The sequence below is a fragment of the Sardina pilchardus genome, chromosome 22 (genome assembly GCF_963854185.1).
Source record: "Sardina pilchardus chromosome 22, fSarPil1.1, whole genome shotgun sequence".
NCBI lineage: Eukaryota > Metazoa > Chordata > Actinopteri > Clupeiformes > Clupeidae > Sardina > Sardina pilchardus.
The window spans coordinates 8,964,554-8,984,553 of record NC_085015.1 but is presented as its reverse complement, the minus strand read 5'-3'; the positions used below and the strand labels follow the sequence as shown (position 1 = coordinate 8,984,553).

General features: G+C 42.9%; 2 protein-coding genes and 1 long non-coding RNA gene across 6 annotated transcripts in view; 2 read left to right on the top strand and 1 right to left on the bottom strand.

Annotated features, from left to right (window-relative positions):
• The window catches only part of LOC134070103 (inhibitor of nuclear factor kappa-B kinase subunit alpha-like), a 17,279-nt gene extending 8,101 nt beyond the window's left edge, over window positions 1-9,178 (bottom strand). For 2 of the 3 annotated variants that reach the window (XM_062526324.1, XM_062526326.1), the window contains exons 1-13: window positions 8,530-8,764; window positions 8,112-8,206; window positions 7,752-7,869; window positions 7,158-7,227; window positions 6,593-6,681; window positions 6,281-6,370; window positions 4,486-4,610; window positions 3,758-3,865; window positions 3,225-3,360; window positions 2,665-2,859; window positions 2,092-2,191; window positions 1,274-1,397; window positions 322-473 (exon numbers count right to left, since the gene is read on the bottom strand). In XM_062526324.1, the coding sequence (XP_062382308.1) occupies window positions 322-473; window positions 1,274-1,397; window positions 2,092-2,191; window positions 2,665-2,859; window positions 3,225-3,360; window positions 3,758-3,865; window positions 4,486-4,610; window positions 6,281-6,370; window positions 6,593-6,681; window positions 7,158-7,227; window positions 7,752-7,869; window positions 8,112-8,206; window positions 8,530-8,664 (1,537 nt within the window). In that variant the 5' untranslated portion in view covers window positions 8,665-8,764. Of the gene's footprint in view, window positions 1-321; window positions 474-1,273; window positions 1,398-2,091; window positions 2,192-2,664; window positions 2,860-3,224; window positions 3,361-3,757; window positions 3,866-4,485; window positions 4,611-6,280; window positions 6,371-6,592; window positions 6,682-7,157; window positions 7,228-7,751; window positions 7,870-8,111; window positions 8,207-8,529; window positions 8,765-8,848 lie in introns of those variants that run through there. The other variant, XM_062526325.1, reaches the window with a different exon arrangement.
• LOC134070105 (uncharacterized) lies at window positions 8,722-16,737 on the top strand. Its single transcript, XR_009936883.1, has 3 exons — window positions 8,722-8,834; window positions 15,678-15,755; window positions 15,913-16,737. It is a non-coding gene; the product is annotated as an uncharacterized LOC134070105 (long non-coding RNA).
• A 644-nt stretch (window positions 16,738-17,381) lies between these two features.
• Window positions 17,382-20,000, top strand: part of LOC134070104 (ubiquitin carboxyl-terminal hydrolase 37-like) — a 9,820-nt gene continuing 7,201 nt past the window's right edge. For both annotated transcript variants that reach the window (XM_062526328.1, XM_062526329.1), the window contains exons 1-7: window positions 17,382-17,424; window positions 17,541-17,596; window positions 18,196-18,276; window positions 18,631-18,775; window positions 19,146-19,327; window positions 19,426-19,572; window positions 19,970-20,000. The exon at window positions 19,970-20,000 is cut by the window's right edge and continues 101 nt beyond it. In XM_062526328.1, coding sequence (XP_062382312.1) covers window positions 17,392-17,424; window positions 17,541-17,596; window positions 18,196-18,276; window positions 18,631-18,775; window positions 19,146-19,327; window positions 19,426-19,572; window positions 19,970-20,000 — 675 coding nt within the window. In that variant the 5' untranslated portion in view covers window positions 17,382-17,391. The remainder of the gene's footprint in view (window positions 17,425-17,540; window positions 17,597-18,195; window positions 18,277-18,630; window positions 18,776-19,145; window positions 19,328-19,425; window positions 19,573-19,969) is intronic.

Below are 20,000 nucleotides of genomic sequence, written 5' to 3'. Positions count from 1 at the left end.
TTAGAAAGACATACAGTTACTTTCTATGATTATTATTACTACTTTAATTACTGTATATTGCTACTATGCTTATTTTGAACAAAGTTAAAGCAAATAATTCAATGGGAAAGCTACGCTGATAAATCGACAAATGGAATAACACGTGTTCAAACAGGTTCACACATTGTATTTAGAGACCTGTGTGGGGTTGACATCATGATCGATACCATGTGATATAAACAATGCAGAAGAGAAGAGAGGAAAAGAGAGGAGCAGAGAACAGAGGGGAAGAGAAGAGAAAAGAAGGGAAGAAAAGAGAAGAGAAACAAACAATTCACTCACATATTCCCCAGTGCATTTGGTCGCTGTACTTCTCTAGGTCGTACTGGAGGCAGCTCTTGAAGAAGTCCAGTTTGGCTTTCAGCTGGTATGACTCAGCGGACAACATCTCGTTGTAACGCGTCAGGTTGGAGTTGTAGTGGAGTAGACTCAACCTACCAATGAGAAACACTATCAGCACAGGCAGGCACAACCTGGGGAATCCAACAGTACTTCTACTACTGGGAAACTCGACAGAACTATTACAACTGGAACCCAACAGTACTCCTACTACTGGGGAACCCGACAGAACTATTACTATTACTTGAAGTGAGTGTGTGTGTGTGTGTGTGTGTGTGTGTGTGTGTGTGTGTGTCTGTGTGTGTGTGTGTGTGTGTGTGTGTGTGTGTGTGTGTGTGTCTGGGGGGGGGGGGCAAAGACCTACTGTATGTGTGCATATGTGTGTGTGAGAGAAAGAGTGTATGTATGTGTTTTGTATGAGAGAGTATGACTGTGCATGTATGTTTAATTGTATTTTATTTACTTATTTTTGTAACAAAATGGTTTGAACATAGGGACATTTATTTTTCATGATAATTTCTCATTCTACTCCATGTAAAATATTTCCTTAATAGATTGTGTTTGGTGATGTTTATACGCAACATACTGGCTATATTGAACCTTTACAGTCAGGCCAACAAAGCCCTTTGAATCTGACTCGGCTGCAGCATCTGTGCCACATTTGGGTCCAAGTGATGTGGGTCTGGGATTTGGGTTCAAATCCGACCCGCAATCATTTCCTGATCCCATTTCATCTCTCTCTCCCACTCGCTTCCTGTCACTGACTCTTCACTGTCCTAACTGAATAAAGGCAAAACAATCCCAAAACGGTACTTTCAAATAAAGCTGTACTTTCAATCAAAGTTGTGCTTTCTACCAAAAGCGTACTCTCAAAACAAGCGAGGGGTGAGCTCACATGGCAGCTCTCTGGCCCTGGAAGAGGCAGTTGTAGTCTTCCTTTAGACGGCACACATAATTCACTGCCTCACCCCACACCTTCCTCAGGGGGACCACAGGCATCTGTTCCTCTGGTTCCATCACTGCGGGACAAGACAGGACAGAGAGAGAGAGAGAGAGAGAGAGAGAGAGAGAGAGGGCAGGGTCACTAGCTATCACAGGAGGAAATGTCTGTTGGGTAACAGGAAGCTAGCGCATTTCAGACTTGTTGATAAGGCCAGGATGTTCAATGTCAGGGTCAGATTTGACACAAAGGCAAAGAGTGTTTTGTTACACAGGAGGATATGCAAGGCATTTGTACTGCAAGTCTAAATGATATACTGTAATTTGGACATAGTTCTGATCTGTGGTTGGTGGAATAGCTAATGGATCTTACACAATACAGAAACATATACAGCCTTTTTAAAACCTTTATTAAAACTTCATTATTTGGTGTGCACTTTCACAGCAACTAATGCAAAAATATAGGCTGTATCATCATCATTTGTATAGCTAAAGAAATGCTTCAGTGTTCCACTGATCCATGTTTGGTAACAGTAAGCTACCAAACCTAAGTTACATTCTCCATTAAAAAAAAAACAATTTGGCTTCCACTATCAAAAGTGTGCTCCATGATAATTGTGTTCCCCAAATGATCAAACCTAAGAGTTCTCTTCACCCAAGGTAGCTTTCCCTTATTTCTTCTTCTTCTTCTTCAAAAAAAGTTCTGTCGTATCCTTCTGTCCACCTGAGGGAAATGACCCATCCCTACACTGAGGACAGAAGGCTGATACTCACTCATAAAACGGACATTCTCTGAGGGCTGCCTCATATTTAGATCTGTGTATTTGGTCACTGTCTCGTCAAAGAGGAACACCATGTTGCTGTCCAAGCCTTTCTGTAAGAGGAAGACATAAGAGATCAACAAAGGGGAATTACCCTGTCCTACACACACACACACACACACACACACACACACACACACACACACACACACACACACACACACATACATACATATACACGGAAAGACAGGTTGACTTAGTAATTGGAATGCATTTTCGAGAGGGGGGTTAAAGCAACCTGAAAAACAGGAAACAATGTAATAATCAGTGTTGTAATTGCACAAACCTCTCTTCACTTCTATAACAGAAGCTGTCATCCACCAACATGCACTACAGTACATCAGACATGCCATCAGAATGTGCCCTTCCTGCTAGCTATGCTGCAAGGCAAGCTTGTGCAAAATGCAGAATTGAATTGAGAATGACTCCTACAGTCTTCTTCTTCCCTGTAGGCTATTTTTCCTGTGCATGTTTCATAATTCTCTCTCTCTTTCTATCTATATTTCTCTCCCCCTCTCATTCTCACCAGGTCTTCCGTGAAGTAGTGCATGGCTGGCTTCCTGGGGTCCAGGAACATCCCGACTTTATGCAGGATCTCCTGCTCGTCGGCCGCCACGCCTGTCTCCGCCTCCAGGCGCGTCTGCAGACTGTCCACGCTCTCGTCCGCCGACAGCTGGAAGGAGTGGACGCGCCCCGTGCCCATGTTCAACACGTGCATCACCTTCACAGGGAAAAAAGTGAGGAGTGAGGTTACATGAGTCATCTGGTTATGTGTATCTTTCATGTAAGAACCTAGTGCACTAAGTAAGACCCTAACAAACTAACTAACCTAACTAACTGACCCTAACAAACATTGCGGTCTTTAAAACATTATCATCTACAGTGTTATATACAAGTAATAATAGTTGTCTTTCTACACAGTATATATAGACCTGGACACACACACACACACACACACACACACACACACACACACACACACACACACACACACACACACACACACACACACACACACACACACACACACACACACACACAATTTATTTAGCTGTTTCTTTATTTAGGTGTATTTAATTCTCAGACCTTGATGCTGAGTAGCTCGTCGAGCAGCTCAAAGCAGTGGGGCTTCTTAGTGTTGGAGTTCACGCGCCCTCCTCTCCCCAACGAGTTCCACCGCAGCATCAGCCTCAGCACCTGCTCCAGAGGCTCCACTAGAACACTATACACACACACACACACACACACGCACACACACACAGCGATACACAGATACACACACACACAAACACAGACAGACAAACACACAGAGAAAGAGAGAGAGAGGCAGAGAGACAGAGAGAGACAGGTGTGAGTGAAACATGAATGAATAAACTTACATTGCCTTTGTCTCTGATGTGACATAACAATGTGTTTACATTTTTAAACGTGTTCACTTCAAATATGCTCTGAAAACAGAAGCGAAGCAAAACAAGATTACATTCTGGTAAAATGTGAGTAAAGCGCTACAAGTCTAAATTGCTAAACTGACTCTAATGGAATTAAATCGTTAACAACAGACAAATGTCAGACAGGTGACGCTTCAAAAACAATTCTGGCGTAAATAGGCCTCAAGTCACCTGCTCAGGTAGTTGGGTTGCGGTAGGTGGGAGGAGAACACCACCTCTCCATCATCTTCCTCCACAGCCATGATGTCCTCCGGCTCCTTATCCTTCACTAAGGTGGCCCTGGGAGAAACACAACAACACCCTCAGTCACATCTACCCTTCACAGCCTGACTGACAGTTAACCAGATCCTTCCAATTCTAGATTTCACAATCACATGAATGAACATGAAAAAGACTCTTAACCCCCCTACTTAATACTAGTCAGCATGGACGTTCATGTCATTGTAGTTGTTCCAATTGTATTTATAGTTTTCACTGTAAGGCCCGTTTCCATTACAGGAACTGGGACTTAGTTGTATAGGGCCGGAGCCGTTTAGTTGTGTTTCCATTAGATGTACTGACCCATGATGCCTCGGGGTAGGTGCTTCAGTGCAGCCCCTAAAAGCCACGCAGTGGTGTTATGCCGTTTTAATTAATCTAATTAGTGTCGTGATTGTGCAGCAAAAAAAGACTAGGTGGTGGTGGGCCCAAATACCTGTAATGGAAACGGGACCACTGGTGTGTGGACGGGCCTTTAAACAGACTTAAAGGAAAACTCAGGCATTTTTTCCACATACAGTACATCTCCATTTCTCAAGGTCAACAAGTACTGCCGATACAAAAAGAAAGTGCAGGAATCGGTGCAGGATTTTAAAGATGTCCCACAAAGTTCTCCTTTAGGGCTAAGCATCGTGACCCACCACTGAACAGGCTGAAGGTTGTGCAGAAAAGGTCTGAATCCACAGCAGCACTCAAAGATCATGGTGCCGAAACTCCAGTAGTCCACCGTGACCGTGTACGGCTGGTTCTCAAACAGCTCAGGGGCCTGAGGTGAGACACAGAACAGAACAGAACAGTGCTCACTTTCCAATGTCATTTACGGTGCATTCCTACTCACCAAGACAATAGGAACAGGACCTGACAAATGGCAGTTTGGTTTAGATGGGCTGCTGTGGTAATTAAACATCCACAATTGTGGCTAAACACACTAATGTAGAGGTGCAGCGTTAACCCAGTCTGTTATGTGGGTTTGCGTTACAATGATGCACTAACTGTGTGTGTTATGATTTGATGTGTTTGTATTGAGTGGGATTGGGAATATACTGTATGTTACATATACAGTATGGTACAGTATATGTTATATGTGCTGTCGTGTGTTGAATGATATCTGAATCAGAATAATTTTATTGGCAAGTTTTTTTTTATTTTTCCAAATGAAAAGGAAATTACAAGGAATTTGACTCGGTGAAATGGTGCAAGACACATAATACGTTTCTGAATACAAATATAATATAGAATAAAATATTCTAAAGACTGTCGGTCTGTCTGTCTAAATTTGTTGGTAAAGAAGAAAAAAAAATCTAAGTTTCCTAAGGACATCAATCAGACTGGTAAAACATGATAATTTCTTGCTAGAAAGATGTAAAGAGAGATTGAGAAAGCACTCATAAATCATTATATTATTATTCTGTTTCAACTGCTTTTAATCTTATACCTCACAATGATGTACAGTGAGGAGCACATGTATTTGATACCATGCTAAAACAGGAATATAAAATCATCATTTGACAATTGATCTTAATGCCTTAATTTAAAAAAAAAATAGTAAAAATCAAACCGCCAAGGACACCAATTTTCTTTGTGATTGAAGAATGTATCGTAAATAGATAAATGTTTTCCTTAAATGCTAGGGGAAGGAATTATTTGACCCCCTATGTAACCCTATGGGAATTTAACACATAGGGTTAACATAGGGGCAGGCAGATTTTTATTTTTAAAGGCCAGCTATTTCATGGATCTGGATATTATGCATCCCCATAAATTTCCCTTGGCCTTTGGAATTAAAATAGCCCCACATCATCACATATCCTTGACCATAGCTAGAGATTGGCATGGTGCTTTTTCCAGTTGGCCTATTAGCCTGTTGATTTGCATTGAGCTCAATGAGCATCAAACAGGCTAATAGGCCTACTGGAAAAAGCACCATGCCAATCTTTAGCTATGGTGAAAGGTATGTAATGATGTGGGGCTATTTTAATTCCAACGGCCAAGGGAACTTTATCAGGATGCATAATATCCTGAATCCATGAAATAGCTGGCCTTAAAAAATAAAAATCTGCCTGCCCCTATGTTAACCCTATGTGTTAAATTCCCATAGGGTTACATTGGGGGTCAAATACTTCCTTCCCCCTAGCATTCAGGAAGAACATTTATTTCTTTACGAAACATTCTTCAATCACAAAGAAAATTGGGGTGCTTAGCGGTTTTATTTTTACTATTTTTTTTAATTAAGACATTAAGATCAATTGTCAATTGATGATTTTATATTCCTCTTTTTAGGCAACTTTAGCATGGTATCAAATAAATTTTCTCCTCACTGTACCTCATGTACTCTGAACACTGGCACTGGCAATACTATACCCAATCCGATACCCCCCCAAAAGTTATTTTATTAAAGCAACTTTGAATTTGAAAATGTGAAATTTGAGTTCTCACCAAATATTGTAGCGTCCCAACGAAAGAGGTGCACAGGCTGCCCTCATCCAGGTCTTTGGCATAGCCCAGGTCAATGATCTTATGGGTCAACTAGAAGAGAGAGCAACAAATACACACACACACACACGCACACGCACACGCACACGCACACGCACACACACACACACAAACAGACCCACACCATGGAGTGTGTGTGTGTGAGAGAGAGAGAGAGAGAGAGAGATATTTACAATCTACTTCACAAATGACACTTCTCAGTTCAGAACTGAGGTTCTCTTCATCATAATGTGACCCATCCCATGGTCATCTTACCCGTCCATTGACCTCCTTCAACACAATGTTCTCTGGCTTCAGGTCTCGATGAATGATCTTGTTGGCGTGCAGGTACTGGATTCCAGACCCTAACACAGATTATAGATGATCCAATCATGAACAATCAGGGTGAATGAGAATCAAAAGTGGATAGTGGCTTGGATATAGCTAGTGGCTATGGACTATTAAGGTGCATTGCGTCCTCCCTAAGGTTAAATATGGTTCAGTGCTTTATGGTTGTGATGGCTGTTTCACAATTAGTTACACATACATTATATATATATATGCTCAGTCAAACACTCACTCACTCATTCACTCACTCAGAAACACACATACTGTACACACACAGAAACGTTCAAATATCATCTCATCACCACACAGCAAGACAGTCTATACACCCACACACACATACACACACACACACACACACACACACGCACCCAAACACACACGCACACGCACATACTGTAGACACGCGCGCACACACGCGTGCACACACACACGCACGCACATGCACATCCGCACACGCACATGCACACACACACACGGTCATAAGAACACCTACCAACATCATGCAGCAGGTCCAGCACATTTCTCTCCTTCAGGCCACAAACGTTCTCTGGTCTGCTCATAATCTGCACACGAACAATACAACACTCCCATATCAGACTCCCAAGCAGAGCAGTATCTCTCAGCAGCAACACGGCTCGTAACAGTCACACCTACTGTAAGCAATGCAGGAGTTGAATACTACATATAGGCCTACAGTATTTATTTTTTTTAACCAGTGATCATCAGACTCAGGCCTTGATCCTTTATCACATTGTACCCCAGACGTTGAGAGGGAGCTACCAATTTACTTCTCTAAGGCGGGCCACCATACAACAGACAGACACACGTGGATGCACACACACACACACACACACACACACACACACACACACACACACACGCACACGCACACGCACACACACACACACACACACACACACCCTGCTGTGCTCTGTTGTTATACACACATACACTTTGCGCAGATCCCCTCCGGCGCAGTGCTCCATAGCTCACATAGCTCACACACACACACACACATCACACACAGTCTTACACACACACACACACACACACACACACACACACACACACACACACACACACACACCTTACGTAGGTCCCCTTTGGAGCAGAACTCCATAGCTAACAAGGGCAGGTCGTTCAGGGAGAGGCAGGCCATCTCGTCAGGCACATCCCTGGCCGTCACTACATTGGGATGATTTAATCTGGGAATGAGATAAGATGGGGAGAAAGTATGGCAACTGAAAGCAACTCAATTGCAACTGATCTTCAGTCACTGTTATATCTTTACACACATAAGCCAGCTCTTCCCAACCAAACTCAAAAACATTATTCAGCAGGCTATAGTTAGACTTTAACTTTTAAACAAATAAAAAAGTAAATAAATAAGGACGTTTTAGCATCTAGCTACAACTCCCAAATGCAGACATCTAAGAAATACACTGACTTCTTCATTATGAGGATTTCCCTGCACCAGCGCTCCTTACTGCGGGCGGTCAGCTCAAGGCGACACAGTTTAACGGCGATCTCCTCCTGCGTCTCCTGAAAAGAGACCACACATAGCCAATGCACTCACTTCAAATAGATGCTGTGGTTAGTCCAAGACATTGCCTACACATTTCCTCATCTGTGACGTTCAACGGAAGACGGTAAATTGCGTAAGGAAACAAAAAAGCCAGAAGTGCCAGTTCAAAATGAAAAAATAAAGCAACCTTGCACTAGACTTCACAGATGTTATATTGTTACAATTTCAGAAGGCTATTGGAGGGCCTATCCATCCAGGGCAACGCCAACCATCCGTTAGTCTAATTAAAACACATCAAGGACTAATTGTTGGTCACCATCACGGAATGAGGCTTACTCACCATGTTTTGGAACAAGACAACATGGGCAAATCCGCCCGCCCCCAGATTGTTCACCATCTTCCATGATCCACAGATTTTCTGGATGTTCGGACTCGGAGCCGGCTGCTCCATCTTAGACAGCTGACAGCGACACATTACAAAGCATATTCAGCTCATGCCAAACCTAGCGCACTGTTACACATTACAGGCCGGTCACAAGGTGCCAGGCTGATGCTTAGTTTCGGTTTTCAGTTTCCTAAGCGAATAAGCCACTGACAGAGGAGGGAGCGAAAATGAGAGAAAGAGAAAGGAAAATGAATAATTAGGTAAGCTTACTCACCTATAATGATTTGTTTCTTTTACGGGGTGTGTTTGGAGTCTCCTGTCATGATACCAATTCACCCATCCGCTGACAGATCCGAGTCGTCAACGGGTGGATTGCTTTGGTCTGTCCGATGTAAACACTGTAGACTTGAATGTTCGTGGTAGTCCGAGAACATTACATTTCAGGCTAGCCAAGGCTACATCATTTCTCTACATTTATGATTAGCCTGGTAAATTAACTGGATGCATGGGCTATGTGAGTTTGTCTCACATCTCGTGGACTAATGTTACAAACAGGAAAACTGCCTAATAACGGGATCACCGATGCTACTGGCGTTTGGGGCAACATCTGGGTGCAAGCGCCAGTGTGTACTTTCCACTTCTTGACGTCAGCGCGGCAAGTAGCCTATCACAGAGCTCCCGACGGCTTACAACTGCCCAGAAACGTGTTATTATGGTCTTCAGAAACAGGTTAGTCCTGGCCAAAGTCACTTGCCATTTCCTCAAATGCAGAGAACATTTTATTACACTTATAGCATCACAATATAGTGGGCAGTTAAAGACTGTTTAATCACTTCGATAAAACATTAAATTTAGAAAAACTCGCAAAGAGGGTCTGCTCAGATTTAGAATCATGCACCTCGGATTTGGCCCCTGGGGCCAACAAATGTGGGTTTTGTTAGATGAAAAGGGATTGAGAGCAGAGTCAAACAACTAATGCAGTTAGTAGCTTGGCAATCACCAGACCAAGTAGCCTAGACCAGCTCAGTCTTTTAAGATTGAACATTATTGGGTAGTCTGCTCTGAGGCAAAATCAAATCGCAAGCAGATCGGGCTGGGTCGACCACATCTAGTTGGCATGCATATTTTACTATAAATCTATGAGGAAATAATATTGTTATTTCGGTCGGACTGTGTTTACCCTGTCTAATCAGCCTGCATAGTTTACTATGAATCTATGAGGAAATATTATTGTTATTTAGATGGGGTGAACAACTCCCCACTCTGGAATGTAGAAGGGAATACATGGAAGGTAATTCAATAATTCAATAACAGAAGACTGAAGTGACACAGCAGCACACACACAAACACACAAACACACACACACACACACACACACACACACACACACGCACACACACGCACACACACACACACACGTGAAGAGTTGAAACATGTCTTGCACCTCAGATTTGGCCCATGGTGCTGACAAATATGGGTTTTGTTAGATGAAAAGGGATTGGGAGCAGAATCTAACAACAGTTAGCCTATAGCCTTTGTATCACCAGACCAAGCTCAATCTTTTAAGATTGAACATTAGTCTGGGGTGTCGGCTCTGTATCTGGGTAAAATCTAATCGCTAGCAGACCGGGCTGCATTTACCTCGTCTAGATAGCCTGCATAATTTAGTTTACATCGATAATGAAATAATATTGTTATTTAGATCGGACTGGGTTTACCTTGTCTAATTAGTCTGCATAATAATCTCCGCCAAGGAGGTTATGTTTTCATCTGGGTTTGTTGGTTTGTTTGTTTGTTTGTTCACAAGATAACTCAAAAAGTTATGGATGGATTTCGACTAAATTTTCAGGGAAGGTCTGAAATTAAACGATTCAATTTGGGGAGTGATCCGTATTACTGGATCCAGGAAGCTGTTGTGTTTTCGCTTGGCGGAGGTCTACGCTCTCGGAGTGCATTTCTAGTTTAATATGAATCTATGAGGAAATAATATTGTTATTTAGATCAAGCTGAGTTTACCCTGTCTAATTAGCCTGCATAATTTACATATGAGGAAATAATATTGTTATTTAGCCTGAGGTTGTGGGCGGGGCTAAGTTCGGCTGGCACCCAGGCTAATATCTACAGTAAATGGGTTGAACAACTCCCCACCCTGGAATTCAAACACACCCGGCAGTCAGGTATACATCAAGAAGATGTGTACGTGTGACACAGCAGCACACACACAAACACACAAACACACACACACACACACACACACACACACACACACACACACACACACACACACACACACACACGAGTTGAAACATCCTACCAGTCTTCATACAATAGCCCGATAATGCATATCGGTGTACCAAGTAGGCTATGTGGCTGATACATTTTAGCATTAAGGGAAAGGTCATTCAACTATATTGTCTGAAGGCCTACACCCTCTATATGTGATGCATATGAGTTGAAACATGTCTCACTTACCTCCATACCATACTCAGTCCTATATTGTTATATCAAATTGTTATTATAAATGAAGCAAGTATTTGGCCTGTAACTAACGTTAAGGAAAAACAATTAAACAGCCTACATTAGGCTACATAGTTCCTAAGTCTAGTCTACCCCCTGTAGTTGTGAGTTTCCATGGGTTAACCCCTTCCTCCATACCATGCGCACAATACATTACCCTGTATTGTAAATAGATGAACCAAGTATACATTTTGACCTTGACCATTAAAGGAAGCTAATTCAACCACCTAAACTGCATATTTTTTTACTGGGTGTGTTTACAGTCTTCTGTCATGATACCCATTCACCCATCCACTGACAGCTCCATTTTTCCAGGCTATTACCTCGTTATGGGCCTTTTGGAACTATTTACAGCCAAATGATAAAATATTTCTACTACACACACATACATGTACATGACTCCAATATCACTGTCAAGTTTGCTGATGACACAGCAGTAGTTTAATTTCTAAGAACAATGAGCAGACTTACTTGAATGAGGTAGACAGACTTACAAACTGATCCTAAGACAACAACCTACTCCTAAATGTCACCAATGCTGATCAGCAGCATACCAACTACTCCAGATCAACGACTCTCGGGTGGAAAGGGTAGAGAGTTTTAAATATTCGTGTGTAGTGTCCAGGGGATGTTGTTGTCTGTGACACTGTCATTCCAATGCAATAAAAGCATTATACATAAGACAAAATATCCTAATAACTAATCAGCTGTTAGATTTTTTAGCATAAACTCCAGGCACATTCATGTAGCCTCCCTGCGGAAAAAACAGCCTGACCAGCTTAAGGTGGTTTACTGGTTGACCAGCCAATTGATGGTTGACCTGCTAGACTAGCAAAACTCTTGCGAAAACATACCTTCAGCTGGTTTTACTTGTCGTACCACCTCAAAATAGTCATTTTAGCTGGTGTCGCTGGTGTTGCTTGTCTACATTACTGGTTTAACTGCCATAACATGCCAGCTTATGTTGGTCATTCTAGCAAACCAGCATGACCAAAGACCAGCTGAAACCAACCACCAGCATAAACTGTTTTCCAGCTGTCTTTTTCAGCAGGGCTATTTTGACTTTAGTTTCCTATTCTGAGGCTTTGCTAACATGTCTGATCTCCATTAAACCCTTCGAAACAAGCATTTCCACATTTTGCATTTGTTTGAAATATTATTATTACACAGATTTGATATTTAGATCTTTCAATACAAACTGTTACAGGTTACAGTCGTACAACCCAGTTATTTATTTATTTTTTTAGGAAGGAAAGGAAAGGAAAGGAAAAAGAAGAGAATCTGCTCTACAGTATGCAAAATGTCATTAATCAATAATCCAACAGAAATATATCCAAGGCCCACTATAGAAGAACAGGCCGAGCCTTGATTAGTCATTAATGCATGAATAAATGAAAAAATAAAAAATAGACTGCTTGACAGAAAATCAATCAAACAACATCCCAATGTTATCTCCGATAGGACTACAGTTCACTAAAAACAACATCAATCAAGCCCAAAAAAAGGACATTGTTATGCCTACTAAAGGCAATTTGCTGTATGTCCACAGGTTGGATCCACAGGGATACACATTAAAGGTAAACATACAGATGTACATCCATTGATTTATTTGAAAAGTAATAATAGGATTTAGGTAACCTATTTATAGGAATAGGTTAATCACTTTTAAAACCCAACAACCCAGTGAAGGATCTATCTACAGTATAGACCAAATGTGTGTGCTGTGGACTCTCTTACTCTCTCTTAGTTTATACATGCGTGCTTGCATTAGATTGGATTCACTGGAAATTACTATTGGGAAGCCTTAAAATGATTACAGTATTGGAGACGGCCGGTGGATAAAGCGGGTACTAATTTCTCAGTATCTGACTGGGACAGAAGTGCTATACTATTCTGCACATTTGCCTTATTTCCAGGCCAATGATTGACTTGTGAGCGGCAACAGTAAGCAATGCAATGGACAGATGGTGGCACCTTAATTAGATAAATATCTAAACTTCACATCTGAGTTGCTCCGGTGAGCCTTGATTCTTTGCTACAGTTTGTCCTATCCCGTTGACGCACCAGATAGTGATTCTTCAGGAGCGCGGAGGATATGTTGTTTTTTCATAATGGACAGATACTTTGTGATTCACTCACTTCTGTCACACATCAGCCTGATATTCTTTAGGCTGCCCAGATCCCCCAGGTGGAGCAGAGGCATGATGGTACTCCCTAATGCTGCAAGGATGTAACTGGGATATTCCACATTACACTTAAACTCCTCATCACTCAGGTTGTGCTCTACGAACAGTCCGACAAGTGGCGGGAGGTAGGACGCTATTGCCATAACGAGGCTGTTGGTGATGGTCTGCATGGCTCTCTGTTTCTGTGGATGGACGTCCCTCCTTCCTGACGGATCTGGCTTTCTCAGAGCGCAGAGGATAGAAACATTGCAGAAGACAATTACAGGAGCAGAAATACCTAGTGTGATTAGGACGGCAATGGAGAAGCCAGCAAACCAGTAGCAATGCCCATAAGCCAGTGTGGAAACCCAGACTGATATACAGACGACCATTTTGTATTTCCCATGTTTCATCTTCATGTATGCGATGGGGTGAATCACAGCCATGTAGCAGTCCACACAAATACAGGACATAAACAAAGGCCGCCCACACACGTTGAAACTGTAAAAGAACACAACTACCAACACAAAGATCTGATCATGCCAGACATAAAAATTGAGCACATTAGGAATTAAGTGCAGGTTGAAAAGTAAGTCCATGATGGTGAGGTTGAGCATGTAGACGTTCTTGGATGAGCTGCTGCGTTGCCTCTGAACCAGCACCCACAGAAGCCACACGCTGGCAGGCACACCCACACATGCACTCGGCACACTGAAGATGGCCCATATCAATGGACCCACAAACAGCTCAGTGCAGAAGGCGTATGTATAGGTGTCATTCATGACATTGGTTGAATGTATGGAATCGCCATATTTGTCCATGATGTGACCTGAAGTCCATTCATGACATGAAATGAGTGTAATAAAAAATCCAAGTAAGATTGAGGCTTAAAATGGCAAAGGCTTAAAATCAAACGTAAAACATGTGTGAACTAAACAATAATAAATTTATCAGGTAGTGAGTCTTACTTGACAACTGAGTTTTTTCTCTGAATCGTCTTGGTTCTGTAGTGACTCTCCGGAGGTCATCTGGTTCTGGTGTACAGTGCCGGGGCTGGATTTGTTGGCTTTAGACTTCATTTGAATAGACAGGCCCCTTGTCACAGGTGTATTAATCAAGGACCATGTCTGCATTCATAATCCAGGAGCTTGATTTTATACACCTGTGGCAAGGGACCTGATGAAACTCATGAGTAGGCTGGGGTTATAGTTATACAGTAAATATTCGGTGGGCTTTTCAATAGGTCATCTTTTTAATCCAAGCTTTTCAGTATTTCTTATATATGATTACTGAAAAATTGAGAAGATTCCATTTCACGTTTTACACAATGACCTCAAGTAGTAATGCATGTCCTAAAGGGGGAATACAGTACATGTTAAAAAAAAAATTGTAATGGTTTAAGGTAGTATAATCCAGCTAGTCTATTATTTTGCCCATAGCCCCTGCCATTATAGATGGAGCTCATTTTATTTTGCATGAATGACACTCATGGTGCTGACAGTGTGGGTGATGTGATGTATAATGTTCTCTGCTTTGCATGTCCAGTTTGCGTAATGTGCTTCTGACATTGTGTGGCTGCATGGCTTGTGGGCACTGAATGTGGAAAAAAGCCTTAGAGGTCAAGTCTGACAGCATTTGTGCATGGCCCCTAACAAATAAAAATCATTGTGCAGAGTACAAGTACAAAGACAAACGAAATGCAGTTTGGGTCTAACCAGAAGTGTAAAAAATCAGAAAGTGCAATGTGATATACAAATATAGACAGACTGAACAAGGAATATGCAGTGTCGACAGTAGTAGCCTATACAGTTGCTTTACAGACAGTGGTTTAGAGTAATAAATTAAATATAGGCCTAAATAAATAAATGTGCAGTGTATTGGCAGTTACCATACGAGCAGAATAAATATGGATGTAAGATGTAGGCCTACAATGAACAGCATTGAAATGTGCAACAATGTGGCCAATATTGCCAATGTGGCCTATATTGCCAAAGGTATGGGGTCACCTGCCTTGACTAGAGAATATGTAAAGCAATGCTTGGTGACACAGTCAGAAAAGAAGGTTCGACTTCTTAGTTAGCCAGCTAGGCTAGGCTAAACAATCCTTTTAAGAATTTGAAGAGAGAAAGTATTTTGGACACATACCTTAATTTAGGCTAATCCTAATCGTAGTTTGGTTTGTTTGCCAAATCAAGAGCAGTACCGCGTCTGGCTCACTCCATGTCTGACTTGCTTTATTTTTCTCTCTTATGTTTATATGCCTTTGCTTTTGCAGTCAGTGGCCTATGCTATTTGTAGCCTACGTGCAATGTGTTTGTGTGTATTTCTGCGCTGTTTTGCGATTGTCCAGACAGAGGAGCTGCATGTGACGCGCCTTGTGTTCCATGCCTGACTTCTTTTCGTTTTTTTCTTTTATTTCAGCATTAAAACGACAAATTATGTGGTGTCAATCATTCCACATAAACACAAGGCATCAAGGGAGGACAACCTGTCACACATGTAAGCACCTGTAAACACAATGTACCATAATGCTTTGTGGTTTCATATGTTTTATTTTCTATACCTGTACACCAATCAAATGTCTTTATTTGTTTGCTTTTATTTGAATTGTTTTATCAACCAATGTTTTTTCTGTATTTGGTTTATGCCCGCGAAGTCGCGGGGAATACGAACATTCTAGCGAACGAGAGACTGCTGCGCCGTCAGGCTCGTCAGTGCGCGGCCCGGAGACGCAAGAGAGAGTCCGTCAGCTTGTGCTCTCCTGAAAGTTTGACATTGACAGTGGCGACTTTTTTAGGTGTACGTTCGAGTACCCAGGCCCACGAACGGAGGCTGGTTTCTGTCGCCTCTTCGTTTACCTCCGGTGCTGAGCTCACCGCCGGACTGATCTGCTTGGAGAGAGACACGATCATTTCCTGCGGGACCCCTGGACCCTGCCTGCCGGGACCCCGTCTGCGGAGCTACCGGGCGACTGACTTTCCTCCGGTGCTAGGCCCACTGGCGGACCGACCCTCTGTTGTCCTGCTCCCGTTGGCTAGCTCTGCTTGCCTCCCGTCTGCGCGTGGACACCGGTTCGACCGAGTGGAGTTGGATTCGTGAGTACACTGACTTACACACACCCTCGGTTGTCGCCAGGAGCGACCGGCGAATCGGACGTTCCGTGCAGCGGTTGCTGCCTTGCTTGCAGCTCGGAGAGCTGTCACTCGTGCACCACCGAGCTCCCACGGAAAGCGCTTGGGGGGTTATGTATTTATTTTGTATATTTATATGTCAGCACATGATTGTTTTATCTGTGTATTAGTGACTAGTGTCTTCCACATTGGTAGCTCAACTGCTTAGCAGCTAGCTGTAAGCTAACAGGCTAGCCGAGCGTTACTGTTAACGTTCGGTTAATTTCAGTCAGGGTAGCTGCTAGACATTGGTTTCACCCTCCAGTTCACTTCTTATTTGAACCTCTTTAATGAATAAATGTTTTATTGTTATTTCATTATGTCCTGGGTGTATTGGCATTTCATTTATTTATGCATTACACTATTTGTTTAATGAACACTTGTTTCTCCCACTTCATATATTTAATTTCTGTAACATTGCACAGTACACGAGCTTTTGGGTAAGTGTGTAGTAATTTTACAGTGGAGGCACCGCGCTAATATATAATTCTTTATCATCTTGTTTAATGCTAGCCTACTGTTTCAGCCAGCTCACCACACCACCGCTGAGAGCCAAGGGATGCTGTTTTGCGCCACTGTTTGATTTAACCTGTAACGAATGCCTTATAACGCAAACCCGTCAAGATGGGGTTACACACACGTTCATCTCTTACTTTTTAATGATAGGGTAGGCCTGCGGGAGGCTAATAGTAAATACAAGTAGGCCTAGGCTAAGCTAAATAATGTTTCCTTATCATTATATTTTTCGCAAAAGTAAGTAATGGACATGATTTTGCGACATACAGATTGACCTGCAGATGGGTTGACTGACAGCCCATCTGCAGATAGAATGTTGATAAAATGCATCTCTGAACCCCCCCTTTATGACGTCATGTTATCTTATATGACGCAATGCTGAGTATAAAAAGCCGCTGTCTTTGTATTTCTTTCATTATTATTCATTGCGGATAGGCGAACTAGCAGCAATGTTGTGCTGCCCGTGTTTCCCCATTGGGAAGGTAATGATAACAATATGGCTCAAACACCTTGGGGGGGGGGGGGGGGTCAGGGGGTAGGCTTTATATTTCCATGCAATGCCCTAACCAAACTGAGATTATTTCACAATGTATTTCAGCTCAACAAAGTTCACCCAGTGCCAGTGGGAGAGGCTGCAATCCCCAGACCTCAGAGGTAATCTATTTTGCATTGTATGTGTCATATAATCATGCACTACTGTAAGTAACAAGGGATGCTATTGAGCCGGTGTTAAGTTAATGATATGGGCATAAAATCTGTAAAAGTTTGTGAAGATTAGGTCTATAGGCTAAATATTGTTTCTATAACTGTTCTGAATCTGATCCGGCCAGAGCCAGGACCATGTACTGTAGCTCCAGGTGTGTCTTTGAAGTTTACAGATTAGTTCAGCAGTGTCTTGCAGTGTCTATGCAAGCTTCTTTGTTCATAATTGTCAAAGTACATGATAAACTACATCTAGACAGGTGGCTACACTTTATAAATGGCATAACATTTACTGTATATGGAAATAAACCCAGTTTAAACTGTGGGCCAGACCTGCTACTTGAACCCAGTTCCAGGCGTAGGGAATTGATTGCCCACCCCTGGTGTGCACTGTAGACTACTGGGCTCAGTGGTCAAGGCCAGCGGTCCAAGAACGGTTACTATAGTTACGGTTCTGTTTATGCTAGATCGTTCTGTTCACCTGCATTGAGTTAATTCTGATTATCTACTTCCTCCAACCCATCCAATCACCTCTCTGATATCTCACAAAGGGTCCGCCGCTTCTTCAAGAGGCTGAGGAGATTGTTGAAAAAGAAGGAGAAGAAGACTGTAGAGTCTGTCCCCCCTCAGACGTAAGCTTAATGATAATTCAGAAGTCTCTTTCTCTCTCTCTCTCTCTCTCTCTCTTCCTCTCTCTCTCTCTCCCTCTCTCTCTCATCCTCTCTCTCTCTCCCTCTCTCTCTTTCTTAAATTCATATTTAAATTCAAAAGGAGCTTTATTAGCATGACCATAACGTTGTACACTACAGTATTGTCAAAGCATTTGGATCAAATACATCAGAAAGGGAGGGGAGGGGTTAAGTAAGGGGGAAACACACAAATAAAATAGAATAATGATACTCTCTCTCACACGCTGTGGTCATACTGTAGGTGCAAGTTAGTGTGCTTTGTGTTTCAGTCTTGACTAACTGTTTTCTCCTACTCAGGGACACCTTTGTGGTGGAGGGACCTGTTAAAGACGAGGCCCCATCACCAGGATGTAAGCCTGAGGGCCCTGTCACCAGCCTCACCCCTCATGCCCCTGAGGACCTCACAAAGGAGGAAGAGGAGGAGGAGGAGAGGAAGGGGGAGGTAGATGGTTTTTCTATAAATGAATTCAAGCGATTGATTAATGGCCTATGTTCCGAAAGGAATACAAAAGTAAGTAAGTCTATCTTGCTGTAGCTAAGCTCCAGTTGATACAGTTGATACGGAGCAAGGAGTCAGCGGAACCTACTGTACATAAGGCTTGTTCTCATGCATGCTGTTGGCTGTCAATGGGAGATGATGACCCACGATGGGACTTTTAGTTTGAGTCTCCTGAACTGATGTTTAGGGGGTTTACTGATCTCATGTCTTCGTAAGCGGCACGTGTCCAATTTAATTTGACCTCAGAGATGAAAGCTGCAGGGAATCTAGAGAACGTATAAATTGCGTTGTTGTAAATGTTCGATATTCTTAGGCGGAGATTGTGAGAGGCCCAAGGCATGAGACGCCCCAAAGCCTCAAGGAGGAGGGAGGGGAGTACACCAGCCCCTCCCATGCCCCGGTCACGGAGACCTCCTCTGGAGTCACCAGCGTCTCCTCCCATGCCCCGGTGAAGGAGACCTTATCTGGGGCCACCAGCGTCTCCTCTCTGGACCGGTTCGTGCTGCTGCTACTGTACATTTGACAACATAACACAACATACATTCACGGACAGTATGTCAACATCTAACTGCGCTGAACTTGTCTTTTCACAGACTTGCCGTCCAGGTAATGGACCAGTCCGGAGGGAGGGCATCTAGGGGCAGGAGCAGAAGCTCCTGCCCGGCCCCAACTACCCCAACTGCCCCCGAGCCCCCCAGGGTGTTATTCCACCAGTACCTGCTGCAGCTGAAGTGCAGAGGGTATGTCACCCAATGACTGAATCCTCATCACAACTTTGTCCGGAGACTGTTGTTTACACACAAATGCACACACACACATCTACCCCTGGTTGATTTGATATATTGAACTTGATACCGGGACAGTGTTCTATCTATTAACCTAAGCCACTTGATTTTATTGTCTGGAAGACATTATTATGTTTACAGTTTTTATACTGTAGGCAGTTAGTTCCAGTCCTTGATTATGACAGGCTGAGCCCTGTTTTACAGTAAACCACTGCAAAATACTCTTGCTCTGCAAAATACTCTTAGCCTCTTAGCTGTTGCAAAATCACTGCAAAGCACTGCCTCTTGGTGCTAACGGCATTTGCACTGGGTTGTCCGTGGGTGACGTGACTTGATGTGCCCCTCCCTGCAGGCTGCCCAACCTGGGCCAGACGTGCTACGTC